The sequence below is a fragment of the Pezoporus occidentalis genome, unplaced genomic scaffold (assembly GCF_034315485.1).
Source record: "Pezoporus occidentalis ecotype Australia unplaced genomic scaffold, CSIRO_AGI_Poc_V1 ctg151, whole genome shotgun sequence".
In the NCBI taxonomy this organism is placed as follows: Eukaryota; Metazoa; Chordata; class Aves; order Psittaciformes; family Psittacidae; genus Pezoporus; species Pezoporus occidentalis.
In genome coordinates this window covers 223,088-246,214 of record NW_026913328.1, presented here as the reverse complement: position 1 = coordinate 246,214, position 23,127 = coordinate 223,088, and the positions used below count along the sequence as shown (strand labels likewise).

Here is a 23,127-nt window from a genome sequence, read left to right as displayed (position 1 = left end):
CAGTTGCGCTTTCTCCTGGGAAAAAAAGGTCACACCAGCACCGCCTCTTTCCAAGCTGCCCAGGCCTTCAATGCTGCTCGCAGCGGGAGCGGAACTACCCCGTGCCCCGGCTGCTGGGGCGGAGCCTCCGCGGCCCCTCCCCGCGGCGGCCGCGCTGTGCCGGGCATGGCGGGGCGGCTGCTGCGTGGCTGCGTGCAAGCTGCGGGGTTGTGCCCCCGCCGCTCCTGCGGGGAGGCGGCGGGGCTGCGGGCCATGGGCTTCAGCCAGGAGCAGGCCCAGCGGCTCCTAGGCGTAGAGTCCCGGCTCAGTCCGCAGCGCCGGGAGGCGGCGGTGGCTCAGCTGCTGCTGCTAGGGCTCAACGCCGAAGCCACCCTCGGCCTGCTGGAGCGGAGGCCGGAGCTTCTGCGGATGCCGACGGAGCAGCTGCAGGAGCGCGCGGGAAAGCTTCGGCGCCTGGGGCTCGACGGAGGTAGGGCAGAGCAGCGGGGGTACGCGGGGATGGCGGTAACCGGGAAGCGGCACCTTCCGTCCCGCTCACGCCGGCGCCCGCAGGTCAGCTGCAGCGGGCCTTGATCCGCTGCCCCGAGCTCTTCACCTTGCCCCGGAAGAGGATGGCGGCGGCGGTGCGGCTGCTGCGGGAGCGGTGCCTCTTCACAGCGGAGCAGCTCCGGGAGGTGCTATGGACTTGTCCCAACGTGCTGCTGGAGGAGCCGCACCAGCTCCACCACCACTTCCAGGTGAGGGGGGCGGCCACGGGGGACGCGTCTCCTGCGTGGTGGGTACCAGGGCCCGGAGACTATGAGCCACCCCGTCCCGCCCGCAGTACGTGTACTTCAGGATGGGAGTCCAGCAGAAGGAGATGGTGAAGGCCCGCCTTTTCCGAATGCCCTTTGCTGAGCTCAGGAACCGGCACATCTTCCTGGAGCGCCGGGGCCTCTACCAGACCCCGTACAAAGGCCAGACCCAAACTAATAACCCCAAACTGAAGGACATCATTCAGCTATCGGAGAAAGACTTCCTGGCCAACCTGGCCCACTCTACTCCAGAGGAGTTTGAGGTCTTCAAGAAACTGCTGGCTCGAGAGGAGGAAGAGGAGGAAGAAGAAGAGGAGAACAGGGATGCTCTGTACACAGAGGAAGATGAAGACTTTGATAGTGAAGGAAGTAAACCAGCCCGGGAGTGAGAAGGTGAGGCTCCAAGATGCCCGTGCTCTCCTATGCTAGTGCACTCCCAGGTCCCACTGCACTTGTGGGTGCTCAGGGCCCCCACCCTACACAGGCACATGCCTTGGTGGCTGCAGGGCTCCATGTGTTGGAGCCCCACTGAGGGATTAAAATAAATCCCATGTATAAAAATGCAGTAATAACTCTCATTCCTCCTCATTGACCAACTACTTTAAAAAATCCAGTTTCCATAAAGTGTTTTTATTTGGAAAAGAAAATCAAAATAACTAATTTATTTCCAAGGCTAGGTTAAAATTTTCTGGCTGCAGTACATAGTGTGTTGGTGGTGGGGCAGGAAGTGGCAGGCTGCTGTGCCGGCTCACAGCGGCACCATGCTGCCTGTCACTGCAGGAGCAGATCATGGGACTATCCCATGGCAGGGCCACTGCTGTTGCTGCAGTCCATGTTGGTTTCATGGCTGACAAGATTGGGGTGCATACACTTTCTGACCATGGCCCCAAAACTTCCCCTCCCTTGTGGATAGCAGAGGCTAGTGTGGCTTTCCCCTTACTCTGCTCTTCCTGGCAGGGGCTGGCTTCTTTTCATGTCCAGGGGAAGCAGGATTGCAGTGCTCATGTTGCGGGGCACATCACCTGGCCCTTCTGATTGTGGCTTTACAGTGTCCTTGTTGCTCCCCAAAGCCTGGGCAGCTGCTACTGAGAGGGAGAGGATGGTGCCAGGAGCACTGAAAGTCCTGGGCCTGTTCTGCGCTGAGAGCAGCTTCTGGGCTGCAGCTTGATATATGTGGCTGAAGAGCAAAGCACCCTGCAATGCTTGCAGAACGCTGCTGGGGAAATAACACTCTATACCATAACTACGATATATCTCTGGTATGTATTAATTTATAATATACACTGTGTATGGTAATACACAAATCTATGTTTAACTAGTGTTGTCGTACAAACAAAAACTAGGAATGTTTCTAAGCTACAATTTTCCTTGCCTGCCCTGCTGCAGCTGGTGGGGCAGTGCTGCGTGCTGGTTTGCTCCTCTGTGGGGAACAGAAATGCTGTGAGCAGCTCAGGGGGGTGGCAGGGGGCACCGCTTTGTCCCTGAGCCTGTACTGTGCCCTGCACTGTCTTAGAGGCACATAGCATGGTGTTATGACTGAAACTCTGCTGTACAGAACACTTAAAATTCATTCTAGGTGCTCTACTGCTTTCTAAACTGGAAAGCTGGTTAAACCAGGGATTGTTTACAAAGCAAAGGAAACAGGCAGGCAGGAGAAGCTGCCTCAATTTCCCCCGCTAGAGCAGAGGAGATGGGGATGCGACTCCAGTGCCTGTGCTCCCCTCACTGCTAAGGGGAGTTGCTCCCCATTTCTAGCTTGTCTACACTGGGAAAGTCTCCTCCAACTAGATTGCTATGGGCTCATATTTCAGGTGATAGCTACAGCTTTCTGGTCTGCATTAAACTGTTTTATTTAGGGGTTATGGGTAATTTATAGCTTTGGATTACAAAAACAGGTTGGTGCAGATGCCGTTGGCAGGGAGCCTGAGCAGAGCTGGAAGCCTTCGTGCAGAGCAGCTGGTGGTGGGGGGGGGGACAGTAGGGCTGGTCACTTGGGGGGCAGTCAGCCAGCTGCTGCAGGACACCAGCGCTCAGCTCCTTGTGGGGCAGAGACAGCTAGAGTAAGGCAAGCCAGAGCAAAGGCAGTGCTGGTCCAGTGGAGGGAAGGGAGTGCTGCTCAGTATGCCTATCTGGCTGTGAATCCCTGACTGCCTGGAGAAGGAGAGGCTGATGCCAAGCAGGAAGGTTCCCCTGCTGTGTTCAACCCAGTGAGCAGATCTGATCTTCCTGGTGTTACAAAGAAAACCCTTTAGAAGTGGAAAGATGAAGCTTCTACTTGTTTGAATCCTGTGAAGGAGCAGGAGGAGAATAAGCTGGTATGTACAGTCCCCCAAAAGCCCTGCAGCTGCCTCTTCCCACTCTATGCACACATCTCTGACTGGGAGATGGGGGATCTGCACCCTCCAGTGCCCAGCCTCTTTCTTTGCAGGAATCTATTTTTCATGGGGCTGTAAAGCCACAGGGAAGCAGGGCATTCCCTTCTGCCTTTCCACCCCACCACAACCGGGAGCCCTCAGCCGCATGCCCAAGCCAAACCAATGTAGGAGCTGGAGAGCCCTCATGCCCCATCAGCATGGCAGTGTGAGCCTGGACTGTGCTCTGGCTTCCCCCCCTATCCTCCCCAGCTCCCTGTGTGGGATATGCAGGAGCTGCCCCTCTTTGCCCATGGCTAAGGAGTGTCTAGAGCAGGTACTTACTTTAGGACTTCCTCAGTGTGTGACTGGTGCTTGGTTTTCTGAAAGAGAAGAGAGGAGAGTGCTGTCAGCCATCACTTTCAGGGAGGGCAGTGCAGAGCTGGTGTCTGAGCCATTCTTGTGTGCTCCCTGCACCCTCTTCTGCATGGAGTGCCTCTCCCAGTCCAGGCTAAGCCCAGGCACCCCCACACATGCTCAGTGACACTGTCTGACTGCATCGCCCTGTCCTGGGCCACAGGAAGGACAGTGCTTGGTCTGCTGCTGCTAGCTTTACCTGCTGGTTGTTGTCTCGGAACCGGTGCTCTTGCAGCTCTCCTTGTAGCAGACATCCTGGTGTACCTTATAGACTCTCCTGTACCTACACACAGAGCGGAGGGGCAAGTTAGAAGGAATAACAGGGACAGGTCTGCTTCTATGAGTACAAGGGGGGTAATCTGTGGATCTCCCCCATTTCCTTCCAGGCTACGGTAGCCAGAACTGACTGGCTCCACACACCAGGCCCTTGTGCTTCCATCACAGGTAGACTGGTGGTGTGGGGGACGCAAATCAGATGCACCCCCCTCTCATGCCATGGTATTGCAGCAGGGCTGGCCCAGCCCTCTGCTTACAGGTGGAACTGGGCTGGCAGGCAGCAGGCAGGGGGAGCACACGCACACCAAATACAACCTCAATGACACATAGGTGGGTAACACCGCTATGGGGGCTGTCATTTCAGCAGTATCCTGCCCTGAAACACCACTGGTGGGGCAGCACCAGGGACTTGAGGGCACACAAACCTGTTCAGCCTGCACTGGGGAGGGGGCAGCTGCCAGCTGGGGTCTGAGACGGCCTCGCGCTTGCGCTCCCTTCCCCAGAGCCAAGCTGCAGGGACACATCCCTGGCTCTGAGCACAAGGGAAGGCGGGGAGCACAACACGCAGGCAGTACTCACAGGTAGTGGCAGGTACCTCCTTCCCACACAGGGAATGACTTGGTTTCCGAGTACAGCCGTGTGCACGAGTGCGGCACCTTCTTGCAGGCTGCTTGGGGAATAGGAGAGGGGAGCTACCAACAAGCCCATCTCTGGCCCTGCCTGCCTGTGGCCTATGGGCAGGGAAACCCCTCTGGCTGCCCCTTTGCTGTCCTGGGGGGCTGGGCCCAACAGAGCTGGCCCACCAGGAGAAGCAGAGCCCCCAGCTTTGCAGTGCCCAGATAACTGCATGGGAAGGGCAGGGGCCTGGGTTGCAAGGCTGGCTGGTGGAGGGGGAGGCCTTGGCCGGGAGCAGACCTGGACTCCTTGATCTGCCCAAACTGACAAGAGCAGAGCATAGCCCTCCCTCTCTAGCAGAGTCTGGGCATGGTGGGAGCACCCTTGGCTGAGAGGGGCTGGGTGCTGCTCAGTGACCTGCACCCCAGGAGACCTGTGGCCAGGACAGCTCCAGGCTGGGCACAAGCCATCCTGTGCAAGAGGGAGCTCGCCCCCCAGCAGTAGCTTAGCACTCACCCAGCTCGCAGAGCCGGCCCTTGAACCCCGGGCGGCAGCTGCAGTAGTAGGACTTAACATCTCTGGTGCAGGTGCCTCCGTTCCTGCAGGGGTTCAGGGAGCAGTTCTGACCCTCACCTGCAAAAACATAACAGTTGTCAGACCCCATGGCACAGCCCTGCCCACCCCACTGGCATGCCAGGGTGCTCCCTGGGAGAGCCGTAAGTGGGTAAACAGGGATGGGGCAGTTGGCAGGGACTGGTAGGGCAGGACTCCTGGTAGGGCAGCAACATGGAGGCAGGCTGGCGCCAAGTGCTCTGCCTGTCTGCAAGGCCTGAACCAGGCCCGGCTACTCATGTGTCTCCCCCCAAGACTTACTCTTGCTCTTGTTCTGCTGTAGCTGCAGTGCCAGGCTGCTGTGGCTGGATGCTTCCATGTTCTCCAGCTTCACTGGAGCATCTGGCTCTGAGCAACAAGAGAGTCCAGTGTCACCTCCAGTCAGAGCCAGACTCAAAGGCAGCCCCTCCAACGGGATCCAGCTTGCCCACAGCATCAGGGGGCTGGTCAGGCCTGAAGCAGCGGTTTAGCCCTTCCCAGCTGGCATCCCTAGAATTAGGGTGACCATCTCCCCTTTCCTGGAGGGCTGTGGGGCATAGAGGGCTGTGCCTCCCCTGGGGAGGCAGGAGCAGATCAGAGACACATGGCAAGCCCAGGGCTGTTGTCAGGTGTGCCAGACTCCTTTCCTACCCCATTGCATGGGTTCCCAGGCCTGGCAGGAGATCTTGGGGATGGCGTTTGGATCCCTGATGTTCCAGGGACGGCAAATGGGGGGCTGGTCCTGGGCTAGTGAGGGGCTTCTCGCCCAGGCATCCTCCTCGAGTGTGAGGCTGTGTTTGGCAGTGGGGTCTCAGGCTGTTGGGCAGGCAGGGCCTGTACTGGAGGGCAGCAGGGTGACTGCCTGGGCTACTGCTGCTGCTGGCAGGGGAGGGGCAGCCTGTACCACAGCCAGCATTGCCTCCCATCAGTGAGGGTCCCTCTCTGGGCTTCCTTACTGGCTCTGAGTCACCCCTCTCCCTGGGCAGGGATCTAGCAAGCAGAGCAGGTGTTTGTCTGCCTTCCTTTATGGCTCCACCATCCCTACAGCAGCCTGCCCAGCTGCCACCCTGTCCTGGGGATAGGCACAGGAAATTACACTGGATGAAGGGGGTGAGGGTGAGCAGAAAGGCTTCAGAGCGCTTACGTGTCTTCATCCTGATGGATTTGCCAAACCTGGCACTGATCCTCCCTCTGCCATCTAGCAGCTCGGTGAACCTGGGACAGAAGAGCCATGAAGCTATGGGGCCCTGCGGGTCCCCCAAGCCATAACCATCCCACAGTCTACGGCTGGATGCAGGGTTCAGTGTGAGTCCTGGGCAGCGCAGGGGACCTGCTCACAGCAGAAGCATGACTGACTTGATCATGTGTGCACCCAGACACAGGAGCTGGGAAAAAGGGCCAACCAAAAGGAGCAGTGCCTACCTGGGAGCTGGTGAGGGCTCCTCAGCTGCATTGTGATCTGCTAGCAAGCGGAGCTCAGGCAGAAAAGCTGGAGGCAGCCTGTTGCGCAGGACCCGGGGGTGTCCAGCTTGGCTCCACCGTCTCTCCAGAGCCCCATCCCTCTGCACTGCAGACCAAAGGGTTAGACTCAGTGGGAGGCAAGCCATGAGTTTGCATGGCAGCCCAGCTCCCAGCCAGGCCCCTTGTACCCAGGATGCCGTTTAGAGCTGCCTGGGGATACGTGTACACCCTCCACAAGGCTGGCCTGTGAGTGCCATTCCCAGTGAAGCATCTGCACTCCCCTAACAGAGGCAGCATCCTGTAACCCCCACCTCCTGTTCCCAGAACCTCCTGCAAGCACCCAGTTCTGGGGTGGCAAGTCGCCATGAGCACAGAACTCTTGATCTACTAGCCTCCAACCCCCTGCCTCACTGCCTTGTTAACCCACTGCCTCGTGCTGCAGCAAACCCCAGCCCCAGCGAGCTGGGCACTCACATGTGGTGACGTAGAGGTAGATGGGCTCACTGTGCACTTGGCCTTGCTCTGTGTTCTGCACAGCTGTGACAGACAAGCGGTACCGCTGCCCAGGGAGCAAGTCTCGCACCGTATAGGACACAAGCTTCCCGTTGGGCACGTAGCGGCTCTTCACACTCTGAGTGGTGGTGACGTTGATGATGTACCCCTCGACGGCGCCGGCAGGTGGCTGTTCCCATGCCATGGACACGGACGTAGTGGTGACACGGGAGGCAGTGAGGTTTTTGGGGGGAAGAGGCTCTGGGGAAGGCAGCAGCCAGGGAGAAAAAAGGTTAGCACTCACGTACTTGACTGTAACTGCCCTACTTGCTCACATGCCACCCTGTAAGCGTGCCCTGGCCAGCCCTCAGCCCGGCTCCAGCCATGCAACACACCAGCAGGAGATCCTCAGCGCTGGGTCCCTGCCAAGGTGCGCAGAGCCTCACTGCACCCTGGCACCCAGTCTGGCCCTCACCACCCTCCAGCTGCTGTACGCAGGGGAGCAGCTTGGGCCTGTGCAGACTTCGCACGGGGCTGAGCTCATGCTGGTCCTGGACAAGGAAAACCATCTGGCAGGGGAGGACAAGCCGCAGCCCTTCCTGCCACTCCCCAAGGCTGCTTGCAGAGCTCCTGCCCGCTGTGCTTGCCAGACAGGCGGATGGCTTTCGCACCTTACCCTCCCTTGCAGCTTTCCTGCTGGCCAGAAGCTGCAGCTGCCCTGCCCCTGCCAAGCCTCAGGGCCCCTGCAACAGCAGGAGGTGGCAGACAACCCCACTCACTTGTCCATACATGGAAGGGAGCCGTGGCCAGACTCTCCGAGAGGTGATCTTCTGTCCCCAGGCCACTCAGTGTCGTGACATGGACAATGTACTTCTCTCCTGGCTGCAGGTCCCTGTGGAGGAGGAAGGCAGGTTGGGCAGGGGTAAGCTGGGCAGGCTGGGAGGGCCAGCTGGCCCAGCACCTGCCTGCTGCCCCACTCACAGGAAGGTGTACTTGGCCACGCTGCTGTTCAGCTCCACGGTGCGGTCTGCCAGGTCCCCCGGTTGGCGGATGGAGACACGCACCCTACTGACAGTGGAGTGCTTGAGCCGGTGGAGAGCCCATTGCACCGTGATGGTGCTGGCTGTCACGTTCATGATCTCAAAGCCTTCCACCGGACGCGGTCCTGGCCGGAGCAAGCGGAGAGGGCTGTGGTCAGCCGCTGCTCATTGTGGGTCGCCCCATCTCTTCCCCACACCCCTGCAAGGGGAGTCCTGCCTTCCCGTCTGGGTTGACTTCCCAGCAGGAGCAGCTCAGCTGGACTGATGCTTTCCCATCCTCACTACCTGCGGGCAGGCATCTGCCTGCCTGCAAGGCTTCATGCCATCCACTGCACCCTTGGGGCTGTCCTCTGGCCCCAGCGCTACCCCTCAGCTCCAATGGGGCTGCAGTGCCTCAGCTTGGTCCTAAGCCTACCATATGGCCCAGCCACATACTAAGCCCAGTTCTCACTGCCCTGGCATCTGACCCTAGCTTGAAGCCTCCCAGGGTGTTGTGGCCAGGGGTGCAGGCTCCTGCTGTGCCCAGTGCCATGCCTGCCTTCTGCCCTGGCCTTCACTCAGTCTCAACACACTCCAGGGGATGTGGCCCATGGGCTTTCTTGCCACCATCCCCCTCTCATTAGAGGGCAGCTTTTCTAGGTCTAATCCCCTCCATCTTCAGTTTGCACTCGATTTCTACATTTGCCTGCCCTAGAAAGCAGAACTGCAGCTGCTCTGCCTGCCTGTGCCCTCATAGAGGCATCACTGTGCCCCTTTTCCTCTGCCCTTGAGCAGAGGTCTCTGCCAGCCCCTGCCTTCTCTGGCACATCCCCACACTGAGCCAGGCAGGATGGTGGGGTGGGAGACTCTCCTGCAGGGCTCACTATCAGCAGAGATCACCCAGCCCCACTGCCTGGCTGGTATGGGGGCTTCTCCAGCTCAACCAAGCAGCACTGGGGACTCACACTACTTTGGGGCTAGTGACGAGTAAGCAGTGCAGCAGGCACAGCCTGGCCTTGGTGAACAGGATCCAGAAACAGTCCCCACTGCCAGCTCCCTTACCAGCCTCTGGGCAGAAGCCCAGTGAGCCACAGGGGGTTCAGTCCCCTTTACCTCATAGCAAAGGGAACATCAATTCTCTGTGTCCAAGTGCTTTCCAAAGGCCCCCCCATGTCTGCATTTTAGGATCTGCACCACCAAACCCAGCGGGGTTCTGTACAGGCCCGGACTGCGGCTGGAGCCGGTGGCACGGAGGAGGCAGCACAAGCCCCAGTGCCTGCGGGAGCCACGCGTGGTCACGACCTGATCCCCCTGGGGACACTACTCACTAGTGCGTGTGGTGAGCATGACGGGCCTGCTGATATCATTCTTGTTGTTCACGTTGCGTTTGACTGAAAAGACAGAAATATTGTAGGCTCTGCCGGAGGCTAGTGCCCGCAATTGGTGGGCAGAACGACTTCGGTCCACAAAATCTGTCCTGCGGTAAGAGCCGTCGAAGGATACGTACGTCACGGCGTAGCCGTCAATGAGTTGCCTGGCAGCTGCGTCCTCAGGTGGGTGCCAAGAAATCAACACACCAGTGTCCTCCACCCTTTCCACCTTTAATGAGGTTGGTGGCAGCAATTCTTCAGGGTGTGAGCAAAAGCAAAGGGGAGAGGTAACGCCATGAATCTTTAGAGAACAGACCCCAGCAGCAAGAGGCAAGAGCAGCAGTGATGGAGCATGGGGCCCTTGCTCTCTCCCTTCGCACACCCAGCAGGGGCCCTGCAGGCACCAGCTGCCACCTGCCCAGTGGGCACAGGAGGAGCACCAGGAGCACTCCAGCCACTGCAACACAGTGGCACAGTGCTTGCCACGGTCTGCCAGGCCAATGGCACCGGTGAGACAGGGCGAGGGGCCCCGGGAGGCTGGTACCGGCAGCGAGAGGCCTCCCTCGAACGCCTCAGCCTCCCATCCTGCGGGATCGCCATTGCTGCAGGAGGCCAGGCAAACCTGTCCCCAGCGTCCTCACGCCAAGCCTGGTGTCCGCAGCAGTGGCTCGCTGCCCCCCACAGAGGCACGGCCTCAGCCCTGCCCGCCTCAAGGAGAGCTGCTGGTCCCCGATGGCGTCGAGCCCCACACGGGCAGTGGCCACTGCTGGGCCAGTGTCGAGCCCCACGCACATCCTGGTGCTGCTGCTGAGGGCCTTTACCTTTCTCGCAGCTCTTGCCTGTGTAGCTGACTTTGCAGGTGCAGCTGTGGGTGCCGTTGCCGGGCAGACAGTAGCCTCTGCTCCCACAGGGACTGGAGAAGCATGGGTCGCTGGCTGCAGAGGTACCACAGTGGTGGCATTAGAGGTGGCCAGCCAGCCATCGGCCGCCCTGCACCAAGCTGCTCATTCCCACCTCACCTGTCTCGCAGTGGTAGCCAAAGAAACCCTCTGGGCACACGCAGAGGTAGGAGCCCCTGTAGCTCTCACACTCCCCTCCATTCTGGCAAGGGCTTGACTCACAAGCGTCCACTTCTGGAGGTGGGAGAAGGATGGTGGTGAGGAGGCCCCCAGCATGGCATCAGCCAGGCAATGGCCTCCCAAGGGACAGCAGGATGGACATGTAGCCCAGGGCTCAGCACAGCCATTTTGGGTCCAGAATCCCACCCAAGTGCCATGGTGGCCATGTTCCCTGGCAGGGGTGGATGCCTTCAAAAGGGGATCCATTACCAGTGGACATCTTGTCCTTTCCTCCTTCCCCACCAGAGCAGTTTCAGCTCTGTCCCTGGAACCATAGGCAAGGAGGCACAATAGGCAGCGAGTGCCTAGTGTAATGGCTTGGGGACAGAGTGCCCAACATGGCAACCAGTACAGGTCCTGACTGTGTACCAGTGCCCACAGCCCAGCCTCCCACTGGAAGTGCGAGTCCCTACCTGTCTCACACTGGGTCCCCACAAAGCCCTCGGGACAGTAGCAAGTGAAGGATGCAGGGAGGTCCTGGCAGGTCCCACCATTCTTGCAGGGCTCCGACTGGCATTCGTCAGTATCTGGGGAGTGACAAGAAGAAAGGCACCAGCTCAGCACAAAGACAGGGCCAGCAGCAGGGAACAAGGAGACCTGGAGAGGCAGTGCTTCCCCTGCAGGGTGCGGACCCTCCCCACATCACTTGCTACCCCAAGCCCACCAGACGAGAACAGCTTTGCTCCCGGAGCCATCAGGAGCCCACTACCCCATGTCTGGCCCTGTACAGGGGCTGCAGTGGGAGCTGGGCATAGGGACATGTCCTCTGGAACACCTGGTATGGCTGGCAATCTGGGGCTGTGCCAAGAGGTCCCATAAGGTGCCTGCGGCATATGCCCTCCTCTGATCCCCAGCAGGCATCCCACCTCTTCCCACCACCATCCTCTCCTAAGCAGGGCTAGAGCTGCCTGCCACAGAGTCTCACCAGACCTTTCACTACCTGTTATCTCCTTCTGCCAGTGTCCACATGCAACCATGACCATGTGCGTACACAGGAGCACAGCATGACCACAAGTTGCTTCTTCCCCCCGCCCCATCCCACCCTGGCCAATAGCTTTGAAGCCCCAGGGACACCTCCCACGCAGATCCCAAGATCTGGGGCTTCTCCACATGGGCTTAACGTGCATAAGGGTAAGTCAGTGCCCTATCAGTGATGGGGATGCCCATGCAGACAGAATCCATTAGTAGGGGAGACACAAGTAGTGCATGTGCCCTCATAGCCCTGCCTGCTCCTCCAGCTGGCTGGGAGCAGCATCCAGGAGCCCTGGAGTGTACCTGTCATGGTCTCTCTCTTACCTGACTCACAATGCTGGCCGGTGTAACCTGGCTCACACAAGCACAGGAACTCAGCAATGCGGTCCTTGCACTGACCACCATTCAGGCAGGGCTGGGACTGGCACTCATTGATCTCTGCAGGTATTTGTGCAGGGGAGAGACAAGGTAAGAGACATGAGCACTGAGGAGGGGTCTCCGGGAGGATCTGTCTGCAGACACAGACAGGGGAGGACCAGAGTACATGCCCTGGGGTCACCAAGCCAGGGTCATGGCCACAGCCCACTGGGACAGTACCCCAGGGCTCAGCTGCTCCCCAGCTCTCCTCACCGTTGCATTCAGGGGGGTCACTCCAGACACCCGGTGAGTGGCAGACACGAGGGTGGTTGTGCTGGCTGAGGGTGTAGCCCAGCTCACACTGGTATTCAGCCACAGAGCCCACCTTGGTGGAGTTGAAAGACACCTGGGCGTGCTTCACCTCACTGGGAGTGCCACAGTCAACCACTGGGGAGAGATGGGGGTGTTGAGCAGGACCTGGAGAGGCACCCCGAGCCCCTGACTGGCAGGGGCAGCACAGAGCCCTTACCAGTCTGGCAGTGCTTCCCTATATAGCCCATGGGGCACGTGCAAGCATAGCCCTCACCAAGGTCCTCACAGGTAGCACCGTTTTCACAGGGGCTAAGGAAGCACGGGGAGGGCACTAGAAGAAGAACAGAGTGACTGCTGCGGGGCTGGTAGAGCCCAGAAATAAGAGCCACTTCCCTTCCCCCACCTCTGCAGGGTACAAATGAGATCCAAAGTGCTTCAAATTATAGGGAAGGGGATTCAAAGCAAGCAGGGAGGCTTGCTTGTTGCTGCCACCACCTCCCCAAGCATCCCCTGGCACTGGCACACCCTGCTCACACCTACCAGTCTCGCAGTGCCGGCCAGCATAGCCTGGGGGACAGTCGCACTTGTACTTGCCAATGTAGTGGAAGCAGGTGCCCCCGTTCTGGCAGGGCCCCGAGGCACAGGGGTCTGGCTTACCTGGGGGCAGAGGGCAGGTGGGAGCTGAGCAGTGAGCAGGACAACTGCCTCACTTCCCAGGCGGGGGGCAGGAGGCCGTACCGATCTCGCAGTGCTTCCCAGTGAAGCGGTAGGGGCAGGAGCAGTGGTACTCGCCATCTGCCTCCCTGCAGGTGCCCCCATTGCGACAGGGTCCCGTGCTGCAGAGCCGTGGCTTGGCTGCAGAGAACACCGAGAGCAAGGGGTTACCCACTGCTGCCCATATCCCGAAGGCCACTGCCTCCCACCAAACCCCTTGCTGCAGGAACACCGAGTGCACCCAGGCCTCCCCAACACTGCTGAATAACCCCGTGCAGAACTAGATGATCTTAAGGTCCTTTCCTACCCTAACCATGCTATGATTCTCTGTGCCAGGACCTAAGGAGGCCACAGACATGTGATGCCAGGACACTGGCAGCTGCTCCTGAGGCCCAAAGCTCAAGCATGCAAAACCACCTCCAACACTGATGGTGTTGTGCAGGAAACAAAACAACTGGATCAGCTGCTGTGACTGTCAGGCCATGAAAGCAGACATGCAATCTTCCCTCCATGTGTGGGGTGGGATACCTGGTGCCCACTTCCAGCTGCAGCTCAGCAAGCAGCCACTCTTCTCCCACCCCCTGCCAGATCCTGGGGCCAGCAGAGAGTTCCATGCAGGTACCTTTCTCACAGTGCTTGCCAAGGAAGCCTTGAGGACACTCGCAGATGTACGAGTCATCACGAACCTCACAGGACCCCCCATTCAGGCAGGGCTCTGAGTCGCAGGGGGATGGCATTGCTACAAAGCCAAACACAGGGCATCAGTGACGACGTAGGACCAGCGGTGTGAGGGCTGCTCCCCAGCTGATGACAGTGTTCCCTGATCACACTCCCCGCCTTCATCTGTGTTCCTTCCCAGGGCTGGTCCCACATCCCCACAGACGAGACTCACTGTGGTTGGTGCCGTAGTCAGTGTGGCAAACGCAGAGGTAGCTCCCACCATACTCCATGCAGTACCCACCATCCGGACACTGCGTGTTCATGTTGCACGGGGTGGTGGTGACTTCTGCAAACACACGGACAGCACCAGTTTCCATCAGCTGGTGGCAGGACACCCAGCTGGCTGCCTGGCCAGAAATGCGGGGGTCTCCTAATTTTGCCAGGTCTGAAGAGATGGGAGGGACCCTCTGTACCACTCCACAGACCATGCAAACAGCAAGGGCCAGCCTGGATGCCCAGTGAGATTCAGAGCAGGAGCACACTAAGACTGTGGTTCCCATCCCACCCAGAAAAGCCGGCTGGGACAAAGGGCTGGGAGAGGCACAGCTCAAGGGGGAGTGTTGGGAGATGGAAGTGTTGCCTTCTCACCAGGGACAATGTTTCTAGGCTCAAATCAGGGCATACCCCTGGCACCATGCTAGGTTCAGGCATGGGCAGAGTTTCTCCTTGTTTGACCACAGCCTCCCTGGCTCAAGCATCCTGGAGAGGGAGCAAATGTAGGAAGTGAGAAGCCTTTACCTACCGAATTCACAGAGGAGACCAAAAAACCCAGGCAGGCACTGGCAGATGGTGACATTCCCCTCCAGACAACTGCCTCCATTGCGACACTCGCAACCCTCTGAGAGCTCTGCAAGAGAGAAGATGGGAGCTTCCCAGGACCCCTCTCCCTTGTGGGGCTGCGACAGCCAAGCAGCCTTGCTGGATGCCATCCATAGGGGAAGCTCAGGTGGGTGGCAGCTATGAGCCCCTCCAGACACCCAGGCACAGCCTCCTTCAGCAGGATGGACCCACTGTTCAGTCCAGGAGCACCAAACAGGTTCTCAGAGGCTGCTGCTTGTCCCTCTTAGGAATGTGAGGGCTCTCCTAGAGATGCCAAACCCCACTGGAGAGACTCCCCCTCATACTCACTGTCTCGACAGTCCTGTCCGGTGTAGCCCTCCTGGCACTCACAGAGGTAGCCCTGCTCTGTCTCCAGGCAGCTGCCCGCATTCTGGCAGGGTTGGGAGAGGCAGGCGCCAGGCACGCGGGGCCCGCCTGCAGGGAAAAAGGAGACTGAGCTAGACCCATCCCAGCATGGGGCTGGAACACTCTCTGCCCCAGGGGAGCCAATGCAGAACTGGTCCACACCAAAGACCCCACTGCAGCTGAGCAGCACTGCTGCAAGGAGTTCCCTCCCCGGCATCACCACAACCCCTGCACACACGGAATCATAGAATCAACTAGGATGGAAAAGACCTTTAAGATCATCAAGTCCAACCTTTACCCCAGGGCTGCCAAGTCCACCACTAAACCGTGTCATTAAGGGCTTCTGCATGTTTTCTGAATGCTTCCAGGGATGGTGATTCCACCACTTCCCTGGGCAGCCTGTTCACCCTTTCAGTGAAGAAATCTTTCCATTCTGTAAGTTACACGCTGCCTGACAGCTTTCGGCAGTGCCTATATCTGACGCAGCCCCTTTTCAGCAATTTGCCCTTCCCACCCAGCTCCCCCAAGAAACAGCTCTCATGGCAGGCTGGGCAAGGTGCACCTCTGCTCACCGTACTGGCAGTTGTTGCCATAATAACCCGGGGAGCATGTGCAGATGTAGCGGCCTGGGCGGATGTAGTTGCACGTCTGCCGGTTTCGGCAGCTCCGGTCCTCACAGATAGATGAGTCTGGGCAGGGGGAAAGCAAGTGAGCAAGAAATGAGCAGAGCCCAGCCCTGGGAGAAGGGCCGTGATGGCCCAGCTGAGCACTGGGGACACAGTCCCTGACATGGGTCATTCTGTGGTGCAGGAGCAGGCACCTGTCTCGCAGCGCTGTCCCACAAAGGGCTCCAGACACATACAGGTGTAGTTATCGATCAGGTCGACACAATGCCCACCATTCAGGCATGGGCTGGACTCACACTCGTTCAGCTCTGCAAGGAGAGGTCAAGAGGGGCAGTTAGGTGCAGGTACAGCTGGTTCACCCACTGCCTCCCATCCTGAGCACTCCCCTTCCAAAACTCCAGCTGGGGCTGAAGCATGGTGGGAAAGCAGTTTGCTAAGGCATGAGGTGCCCCATTTCCTCCCCATGCCACAGACCTGTCTGGCAGTCTGCCCCGGTGTACCCTGGCTGGCACAAGCACACTGCTGTCCCATTCACTGCCTGGCACGTCCCACTGTTGTGGCACACTTTGCTCTCACATGGCAGCTCTTCTGCAGGGGAACACCAAGAAAAAGAAAAGAGAAGAGGAGAGGGGAGAGGGGAGAGGGGAGAGGGGAGAGAGAGAAGGGAAGGGGAAGGGGAAGGGGAGAGGGGAGAGAGAAGAGGGGAAGGGGAGAAAAGAGGGGGGATCAACCCAGGCACAGGGCTGGCACATGCCTCTGCACACACAGCGATGCTGGGGCTGAGCAGACGGTGTAGCTTGGAGCCACCAATGCACCCTCTGGCAGGAGACAGTGGCCATGTCCCAGCCCCAGCTCTTCCCAAAACCTTCCTTGGGCAGCTCAGCCCTTCCATCCCCCTGCACATCTTGGATGCCAGCATGCCGGTCTGGGAATTCCTCCCTCCCTTCCTCGAAAGTCAGCTCCCTGCTCGCCTTCTCCACCAGTGCAGAGGCTTGCTGGGAGCCAAACATTTTGGCAGCATTTCCACTGGGGGGATGGAGGCCAGCAGCAGGAGAAACCGGCCACCACAGACCTGTCAGGGAGCGGGAGAGTCCCCACTGACTTCAGAGGGCTCAGAACCACAGCATCACCTGCAAAAGCAGGGCCTCCAAGACTTCTGTTTAACACTAACTGCCAGCTTTTCTCACTGAAGGAGTGGAGGGCAGCAGGGAGAAGTGCTGGCAGCAGCACTGAGCTGAGCCCTCAGCAGTGTGCGCTGCCAAGGGCAGGAAGAGCTTGTGGCCAGAGCAAAGGTTCCTTTGCCTGCAGCATGCAGAAATCCAAGCTGGCTGTTGCAAACTGCTGCAGGAACCCCAATCTGAAGAGTGCTCCCAAGAGCAGCAGTGCTCCCCAAACCTGGGTCTTAGCTCTTCAAGCACAGCAAACAGCCAGCCCTGCTGCGCTGGTGGCCCCATGCTCACCGGTCTCACAGTTGGCACCTCTGAAGCCCAGTGGGCACATGCAGCTGAAGTTGCCAGCACCGTTGACACACGTGGCTCCATTCTGACATGGGTTGGAGAGACACTCGTCCACATCTGAAACACAGCCCCACATGGGGCAGGAGCTCAGAACAGGGACAGAACAGGAACAGAACAGGAACACAAAGACTGCCAGCACATAGCAGTGACACCAGGAATGAAACCTGCTTCCTGCGGCAATGTGCCGGGAGCTCGCTCAGGACACACACTCACCGACATGGCACCTCTTCCCAGTAAAGCCAGCCAGGCAAGAGCAGGTGTAGGAGGGGTTCCCTGTGATGCAGTCCTCAATACACTTCCCCCCATTCAGGCAGGGCCGCAATGTGAGGCAGACAGAGGCTGTGGGGACAAGCGGTGGCCCTGCATCAGCCTGCATCCCAGCACAGCTCACCCGCCGCCTTCCAGCCACACCAGCGCCAGGGGCTGTCCCTGCACCCACCCGGCTCCCCAGAGCGCTCAGGGAGCCCACAGGGGCTGCCTGCCTCACAGCAGGGTAGGGTTCACTCCTCATGGGCTCCCCTGGGACACAGTGGGCAGTTTTAATTCCTCCCATGGGAGGGGAAAAGGCTGCACAGGGTCAGCCCCTCAGGCTGGAGGCACATGGACATGCCCTTTCTTATCACCCAGGGCAGAGGGAAAGGGTATGGGAGAGCCCATCTACAGCAAACCCACAGGTAACACGCGAGACACAAACAGATCAAGTGTGGGAAAGGGGATGTGTCAGGCCCCATGGGGTGGGGAGCATGGCCCAGCCCTTGTGCCCCAGCCCCATCGGGGAGGCTGGAACCCAGCAGCTCTCCACACGGCTTTCCCAACCTCCTGAGATTCATGGAGGCATGCATCCTTCAAGGGTGCCAGCCCCTCATGCCCTTCTCTGCCTGCAGCAGGCTGGTGGGGTTGCACTGTGTGTTGTCACCTTCTTCCCAGCCTCCCTTATCACTCCCCGCAAGCTCTTTTCATCTCAAAAGTCTTCCTCCCCTCCCCATTTGCTCTCCCAGCCCCTTCCCAGTCCCGGGGCACCCATGGGTGATGTCTCCAGCCATGGCAGGTGCTGAGGAGGGTCCCCCCCATGGCTGCCTCCCCTCCCTCCCCAAGTACTTTGAGCCGCCTCCTCCACCCTGTAGAGGTTTGAGGCAGGGAAAAGACAGGGCTGGAGAACAGTATGGGGTTGGGTTGGGAGTTAAATAAACCTAACTGCTGTCCTCTTACTTGTATTGCTGCAGCCCCCCACTTGCACCTGGGCATCATCGATTCTGAACACCCAGCGCCCGGGGATACCCACATTTGTCGTCATCTCCACGTCAGCGATGTCATCGGTGCGGGATCCAGGGATGTTGAAGTAGCGCTTTCCATCACCGGCGTTAAAACCTGCCTGGGAGGACAAGGGCAGAGGGTAAAGAGACATCACTAGTGCAGAAGGGAAGGCAGCTGGAGCACAAAGGCTTGTTTGCCTGCCACTCAACACTGCCAGCAGCACTGCTCGGACTGCCTGACCCTGTCCACACAGCACCAGCCAGCACTCAGCCCTGTCCATGTGCCAGGATGACAGCCAGCACGACAGGGCAAAGCAGCCATGCTGCCCACTGAGACCCTCCCCTGGGATCCAAAACCCATCCGCTTCCTCTCCACCTGCAGCATCCTGCCTGCTGCAGGCTGGCAGGCAGGGAGCCAAGCACGGATCAACTGCCAGTAAATTCACACATCCGAATGGGTACTGGGGTTTTTGCGGGTGGGGGATTGGATTTTTTTTGCCTTAAACACAACAACGAACACAAGGATGAAATATAAATACAAGTGAAAGCTGTGCTGGCTGTGGCAGCTGCTCTTAAAGGCTGTGGTTAGGAAGGAAAAGGGACTACAAGGCAGCAGCCAAGGCAAAGACCTGTGGTTTCAGGATTTCAGAGCCCCCTGTACAGTCTCAGCTTTGGAGGCCAGAGCACACACGGATATTCAACAACTTAAAAAGAAAACATGGCAAGGGAGGCTATCCACCTCCAAAAAAACCCAAACCAGGAGCTGCAAGCTCTTGGGGCATATGTGCTACCTGGGCACCCTGGGACCACGTTTGCCACTTACCTGTGCTGCAATGCCGCCGAGCCCAGCAAAGTCCCCCCCACTGCTGGCGTGCATACCCGTGGTCCAGGTGATGGACTCATAGTTGAAGATGGTGAAGGAGAGCTTGCCATCCGTGATGAGGACTATCTGGAAGGTGTTTACCTGCAGCACAGAAGGGAAGAGTGAGCAGGCAGGAGCATGGCAGGCAAACCAGTGAGAAGATAATGAGATGATGGAAAAAGCATTTAACAAAGGGGTGTTTCTCTGAGCCCCAGTCCTCCTCTGCTAGAAGGGGTAGTTGGGTTGGTTGCCCAGCACCCCAGCCAGCAGGAAAAATGGAAATGTAGTTATCGGGCCTCTGGAAGAAAGGCACCAAACCCTGTCTGCGACCAGCTCCTGGTACCCAAAATGGGGGACGCTGGCAATCTGCAGCCTTCAGGCAACACAGAGAGGAGGGTTTGGTTTTGCCAGACTAGCACTGATCCATTATGGCAAAGCATCACAAGGGAGCTGCTGGGGATGGCTTAGCCCTGCTGGCAGGAGCACCACTGCCATGGAAAGCATCCAAGCTCTGTTGAGATGCTCCTTTTAAAGAAACTCTACCCCTAAACTCGTGGTTCCTTTGCCCCAGATACCCACCGGTGAAAATGAGTTGCCCCCGAAGAAGGTCACTCGGTACCAGGTGGCGATGAAGACCCACTGTGCGGAAAACCCTGGGAACTCGGGGAAATACTGTGCAATGTCCCTGCTTGCTCTCTCCAGGATGGACTGCTCTGTGCTCTCCCGGTAGTACACATCGCCTGCCCGCCGGTTGTCCACGTCTGCCCAGAAAGCAGCCACCACACGCCGGTCCTTGGAGATGGGAAAGGCCACTGGCGTGAACTGGGAGACCTCCTTCAGGAATGAGATGATCCCGTTATTGTTCACCTGGGGAGAGGGAAGGAAAGAAACGGGTGGCCATGGTTGATTCCTGCCAGCAGAATGTATTAAAGGCACTTTCCATTTCACCTTTCTTCCCACCTCCCTTTCCACAAATATTGGAGAGCTTCCCCTTCCTGCCCTTGGAAGCAGAGTTGTGCCCCGGCGCCCACGGCCCCCCGCTTGCTGGAGTGTGGCTACAGGGAGGCAGCCACCCGAACAAACCAGCCCTGTTCTCCACTGCGCCCAGGCCAGGGGAAGGGGGAAACAGCTGAGAAAACTGCAGCGGCCCCAGCGCTTTAAACAAACAGTGCCCAGTGAGCTCGGCCAGCTCACGGCAGCACTCGTGGTGGGGACCTGGGGCTGCCTCGCTTGCTCTCTAAGGGCTGACACACAGCCTGTGGGCCTGCAGTCTTTGGCTCAGCATTGTTACCGCCCTCCTGGCCAGGAAGTCACCGGCCTGGGATAGGGGAAAGCCTTGGCAGTCAGTAATCCATCTGCTGGCATGTGTGGCACTGGGTGAGCTAACAGGCTCATAGTCCCCAGATGACCAAGTGCATCCCATGCAAAGCCCCCAGTGCAGGCTGCTGTTGTTAAAGCAGGGGATACCAGACACCCCAAAGCAAGCTACTTGGAGCTCCAAGCCCTTCCCAGCAGTAATTAACTGGGATAATTAGGGTCCTGGGATGCCTAGCCTAGGGATACATGGCAGAGGCAGCCCTCAGCCCAGGAGATAGTGAATGCTGCTGCCTAAAGTGCTACCCTCTAGCTTGGGGATACAGCAGGAGCAAGAGAGGGGAGGGAAAACTCCTGCCTGCATTGTTGCCTGCTCACCCAGTGCCACACATGCCAGCAGATGGATTACTGACTGCCAAGGATCAAAGGGAAACACTCTTGCCCTCAGGCTCCAAATTCCCCTGAGGAGACCTTGCCAACAGTGGCAACTATAGCGGGGCCAGCAGCTTCCAGGCGCTTCTCTCCCATGCCCAGAGTGCTGCCTGCAAGTGACAGCAGCACAGACAGGAGCTCAGGCCCCCAGCTGAGCCCCCCCAGCACGTAATACCGGCTCCAGCAACACTGACCAAGCAATCCCCTGGGCTGCAGGGTGCGAAGGCGAGGGAAGGGGAGTCACAGAGCCAGCAAGAAGCCCTTGAGCAGAGAGAGCAACCCTGGCATGCAGCAGGCAGCAGTCTCACGCTCACATGTTGACAAGGACTTGGGAGCCAGTGTCCTGCCAGGAGCCATGTGGGAGCCAGCATGCCACCTGGCAGGGGCAGCCTGGGCTGGCATCCTGAAGGCCCTGGGAAGGTCCCCAGCCCCTCTGTGTGAACACGGAGCAGTCCTTGCTGTGACTAAGGGGAAGAGGATTCCTGTTTCCCAAAGCCTCCGTAACCCCACGGTGTCCGCGGAGGAACATTCTTCCCCTGATTAAAGCAAGATGGGAGAGAGCTGGAGCCAAGAAGGGCTTTTTTTTTGTTGTTGTTGTTGTTGCTGGTTTTTGCAAAGGAGGAGGGGATGGTTGGAGGCAGCCCTTGAGAACAGAGGTTTCCAGGTGAGCACAGTACTAGGCCAGCTCACCCAGCATAGAAGCCCCTTAGGGAGGAGCAGCCCTGTCACACAGACCCCATGCCCAGTGAGCTCGCCCTGCAGAGCCAGGGGGTCTTGGTTCTGGGGAGGCGGACGCAGTGCTCCCTGAGCCCTGCAGCTCCTCCAAGTCCCAGAGCAGTGCTTAGACCCTGTATGGGACAGCCATCACTTCCCCTGGTTTCTTCCAACCTCTTTGTCCCTTCCACCATGGCTCAAGCCCCAAGCCCAGGTCCCTCCCACTCAATGGCAGGGCTAATGCCTTTATTAGTGGAAAAAAAAAACATACCACTGCCAGCAAGGACCAAGGGCCTCCTGTGCTTAGCTGAGGCAGTGGGACAGTACATGAGCCCAGATCCAAGGTGATGCTCAGCCTCTCCTCAGGCAGCTGGGTCCATACTATTGGTCAGCCCAAAGCAAACCATGGAAAAGAGAAGGGACCAGGACGCCTGCGGATTCACTGCTCCAGGTGGGAGCTGACTTGGGGAGCGCAGACCCCACTCCATGACACAAGGCAGGCGTTCGGAGCCAGTACTGCCCAAAAGGCTCCAGGGTCAACCTAGAGCTGATGGCCACAGCTGCAGGCGACATGATGGGCCATGATGACTTGACCTCTCTGGCCACTGCTCCCTCGAGGTGGGTCAGGGGCTGCAAGGGAGTACATGAGCAGAGCTCCAAGCAGTGTGTCCGACCCCATGGGCAAAGGGAGGAGAGGAAAGGGAGCAGGATGTGCCGAGTGGCCAGCCAAGCCCCACTGCAGCACAACTCAAAGGGCAGCTGAATATTCTGCATCGCACTGGGAGCCTTGCCATCACCTCCTCCCAGCAAGGGCCACGGCACACTGGCTCTTGTCCCACAGGATCTCCCCTGCTCTCAGCACACTGTTACTCTTCTGATGCTTCAAGTTAAACCGGGACCACCCAACCATGGAAACTCAGATGCACCTGGATCCACCCGAGTGGGACACTGAGGAAATAAAAGGAAATAAAAGGAGGAAATAGGAGGCCCCTGGGAGGACTCCTGGGTACTCACGTAGAGGCCGGTGTGCCCCGCCCCGAAAAAGGGGAAGGGGACAGAGAGGGGCCGCAACTCGGAGCCGCCGTCGTCCTGCTTCCTTGTGGCGGCGTCGCCCTCGGCGGGCCCGAAGGGGTAGAAATCCGCCAGCGGCACCACGCCGCCCGCCCGCAGCAGCAGCCACTCGCCCAGGGCCACCAGCACGGCCCAGCCCGCCAGGCCCCGCATGGCCGCCGGGGACCCGCCGCTCGCCTGTTCACGCCGGCACCGGCCGCCGCGGCATGGCGGGGCAGGGGAACGGCGCCCGTCCACGGGCACAGGGCTCGCAGATGGCGGCGGCCGCTGCCCGAAGCGCAGCGCTGTGGGGCTGTGGGGCTGGGGCGCGGAGCCGGCGGCTCCGGAGCGATCAGCCGAGGCGGCTCGGAGCGCCGCTGCCGCGCCGGCCGCCTTCACCCCTCCAGCCCCGCCCCCCGAGGGGCTTGATTTGCATATCGCGGGGCGGGCAGCCAATGGGTGCTCGGCGCGCCGGGAGGGCGGTGGCAGGAGGCGGGTTATGAAAATGAGACGGGGGGGGCCCGCCGAGGGGCTGCGGTCCCTCAGGGAGGAGCTGGGGCGGAGCGGCGACCCCACGCGGGGACCCCCCCGCCGC

The 23,127-nt window shown here is 59.1% G+C and overlaps 2 protein-coding genes across 5 annotated transcripts; one reads left to right on the top strand and one right to left on the bottom strand.

Moving 5' to 3' along the window:
- Positions 1-119: 119 nt before the first annotated feature.
- On the top strand, positions 120-1,366 carry MTERF4 (mitochondrial transcription termination factor 4). The gene is made up of 3 exons (XM_062611130.1): positions 120-469; positions 553-737; positions 824-1,366. Exons 1-3 carry the CDS (start codon positions 166-168, stop codon positions 1,181-1,183), a joined length of 849 nt encoding a protein of 282 aa, XP_062467114.1. The 5' UTR covers positions 120-165; the 3' UTR covers positions 1,184-1,366.
- A 1,364-nt stretch (positions 1,367-2,730) lies between these two features.
- Positions 2,731-22,835, bottom strand: SNED1 (sushi, nidogen and EGF like domains 1). 4 transcript variants are annotated; one of them, XM_062611126.1, is made up of 33 exons: positions 22,497-22,835; positions 19,602-19,889; positions 18,984-19,124; positions 18,117-18,279; positions 17,121-17,246; positions 16,851-16,964; positions 15,865-15,978; positions 15,585-15,698; positions 15,337-15,453; positions 14,708-14,833; positions 14,322-14,426; positions 13,752-13,865; positions 13,482-13,598; positions 12,884-13,000; positions 12,686-12,802; positions 12,363-12,476; positions 12,107-12,280; positions 11,801-11,914; positions 10,918-11,031; positions 10,406-10,519; positions 10,208-10,321; positions 9,345-9,641; positions 7,979-8,162; positions 7,777-7,889; positions 6,980-7,258; positions 6,467-6,611; positions 6,189-6,259; positions 5,327-5,413; positions 4,970-5,086; positions 4,418-4,508; positions 3,762-3,845; positions 3,491-3,528; positions 2,731-3,080 (listed from the first exon to the last, which is right to left on the bottom strand). In XM_062611126.1, the coding sequence occupies exons 1-32, from the start codon at positions 22,704-22,706 to the stop codon at positions 3,492-3,494; spliced, it is 4,332 nt and encodes a 1,443-aa protein (XP_062467110.1). In that variant the 5' UTR covers positions 22,707-22,835; the 3' UTR covers positions 2,731-3,080; position 3,491. The 4 variants fall into 4 exon arrangements, with proteins under 4 accessions (XP_062467110.1, XP_062467111.1, XP_062467113.1 ...); XM_062611127.1 differs by having other exon boundaries at positions 4,418-4,505; XM_062611129.1 differs by having other exon boundaries at positions 9,345-9,407.
- Between the last annotated feature and the right edge of the window lie 292 nt (positions 22,836-23,127).

Bases quoted from the DNA above. Each gene is read 5' to 3' on its own strand.
- SNED1 (XM_062611126.1), bottom strand. From the start codon at position 22,706: ATGCGGGGCCTGGCGGGCTGGGCCGTGCTGGTGGCCCTGGGCGAGTGG. The intron at 11,032-11,800 runs GTAAGAGAGAGA...GTCACTCCCCAG, and splicing joins CGGCCAGCATTGTGAGTCAG to ATACTGACGAATGCCAGTCG. The intron at 10,322-10,405 runs GTGAGGTGGGAA...GTACCTCTGCAG, and splicing joins TGGCTACCACTGCGAGACAG to CCAGCGACCCATGCTTCTCC.
- MTERF4 (XM_062611130.1), top strand. From the start codon at position 166: ATGGCGGGGCGGCTGCTGCGTGGCTGCGTGCAAGCTGCGGGGTTGTGC. The intron at 470-552 runs GTAGGGCAGAGC...CGGCGCCCGCAG, and splicing joins GCGCCTGGGGCTCGACGGAG to GTCAGCTGCAGCGGGCCTTG. The intron at 738-823 runs GTGAGGGGGGCG...TCCCGCCCGCAG, and splicing joins AGCTCCACCACCACTTCCAG to TACGTGTACTTCAGGATGGG.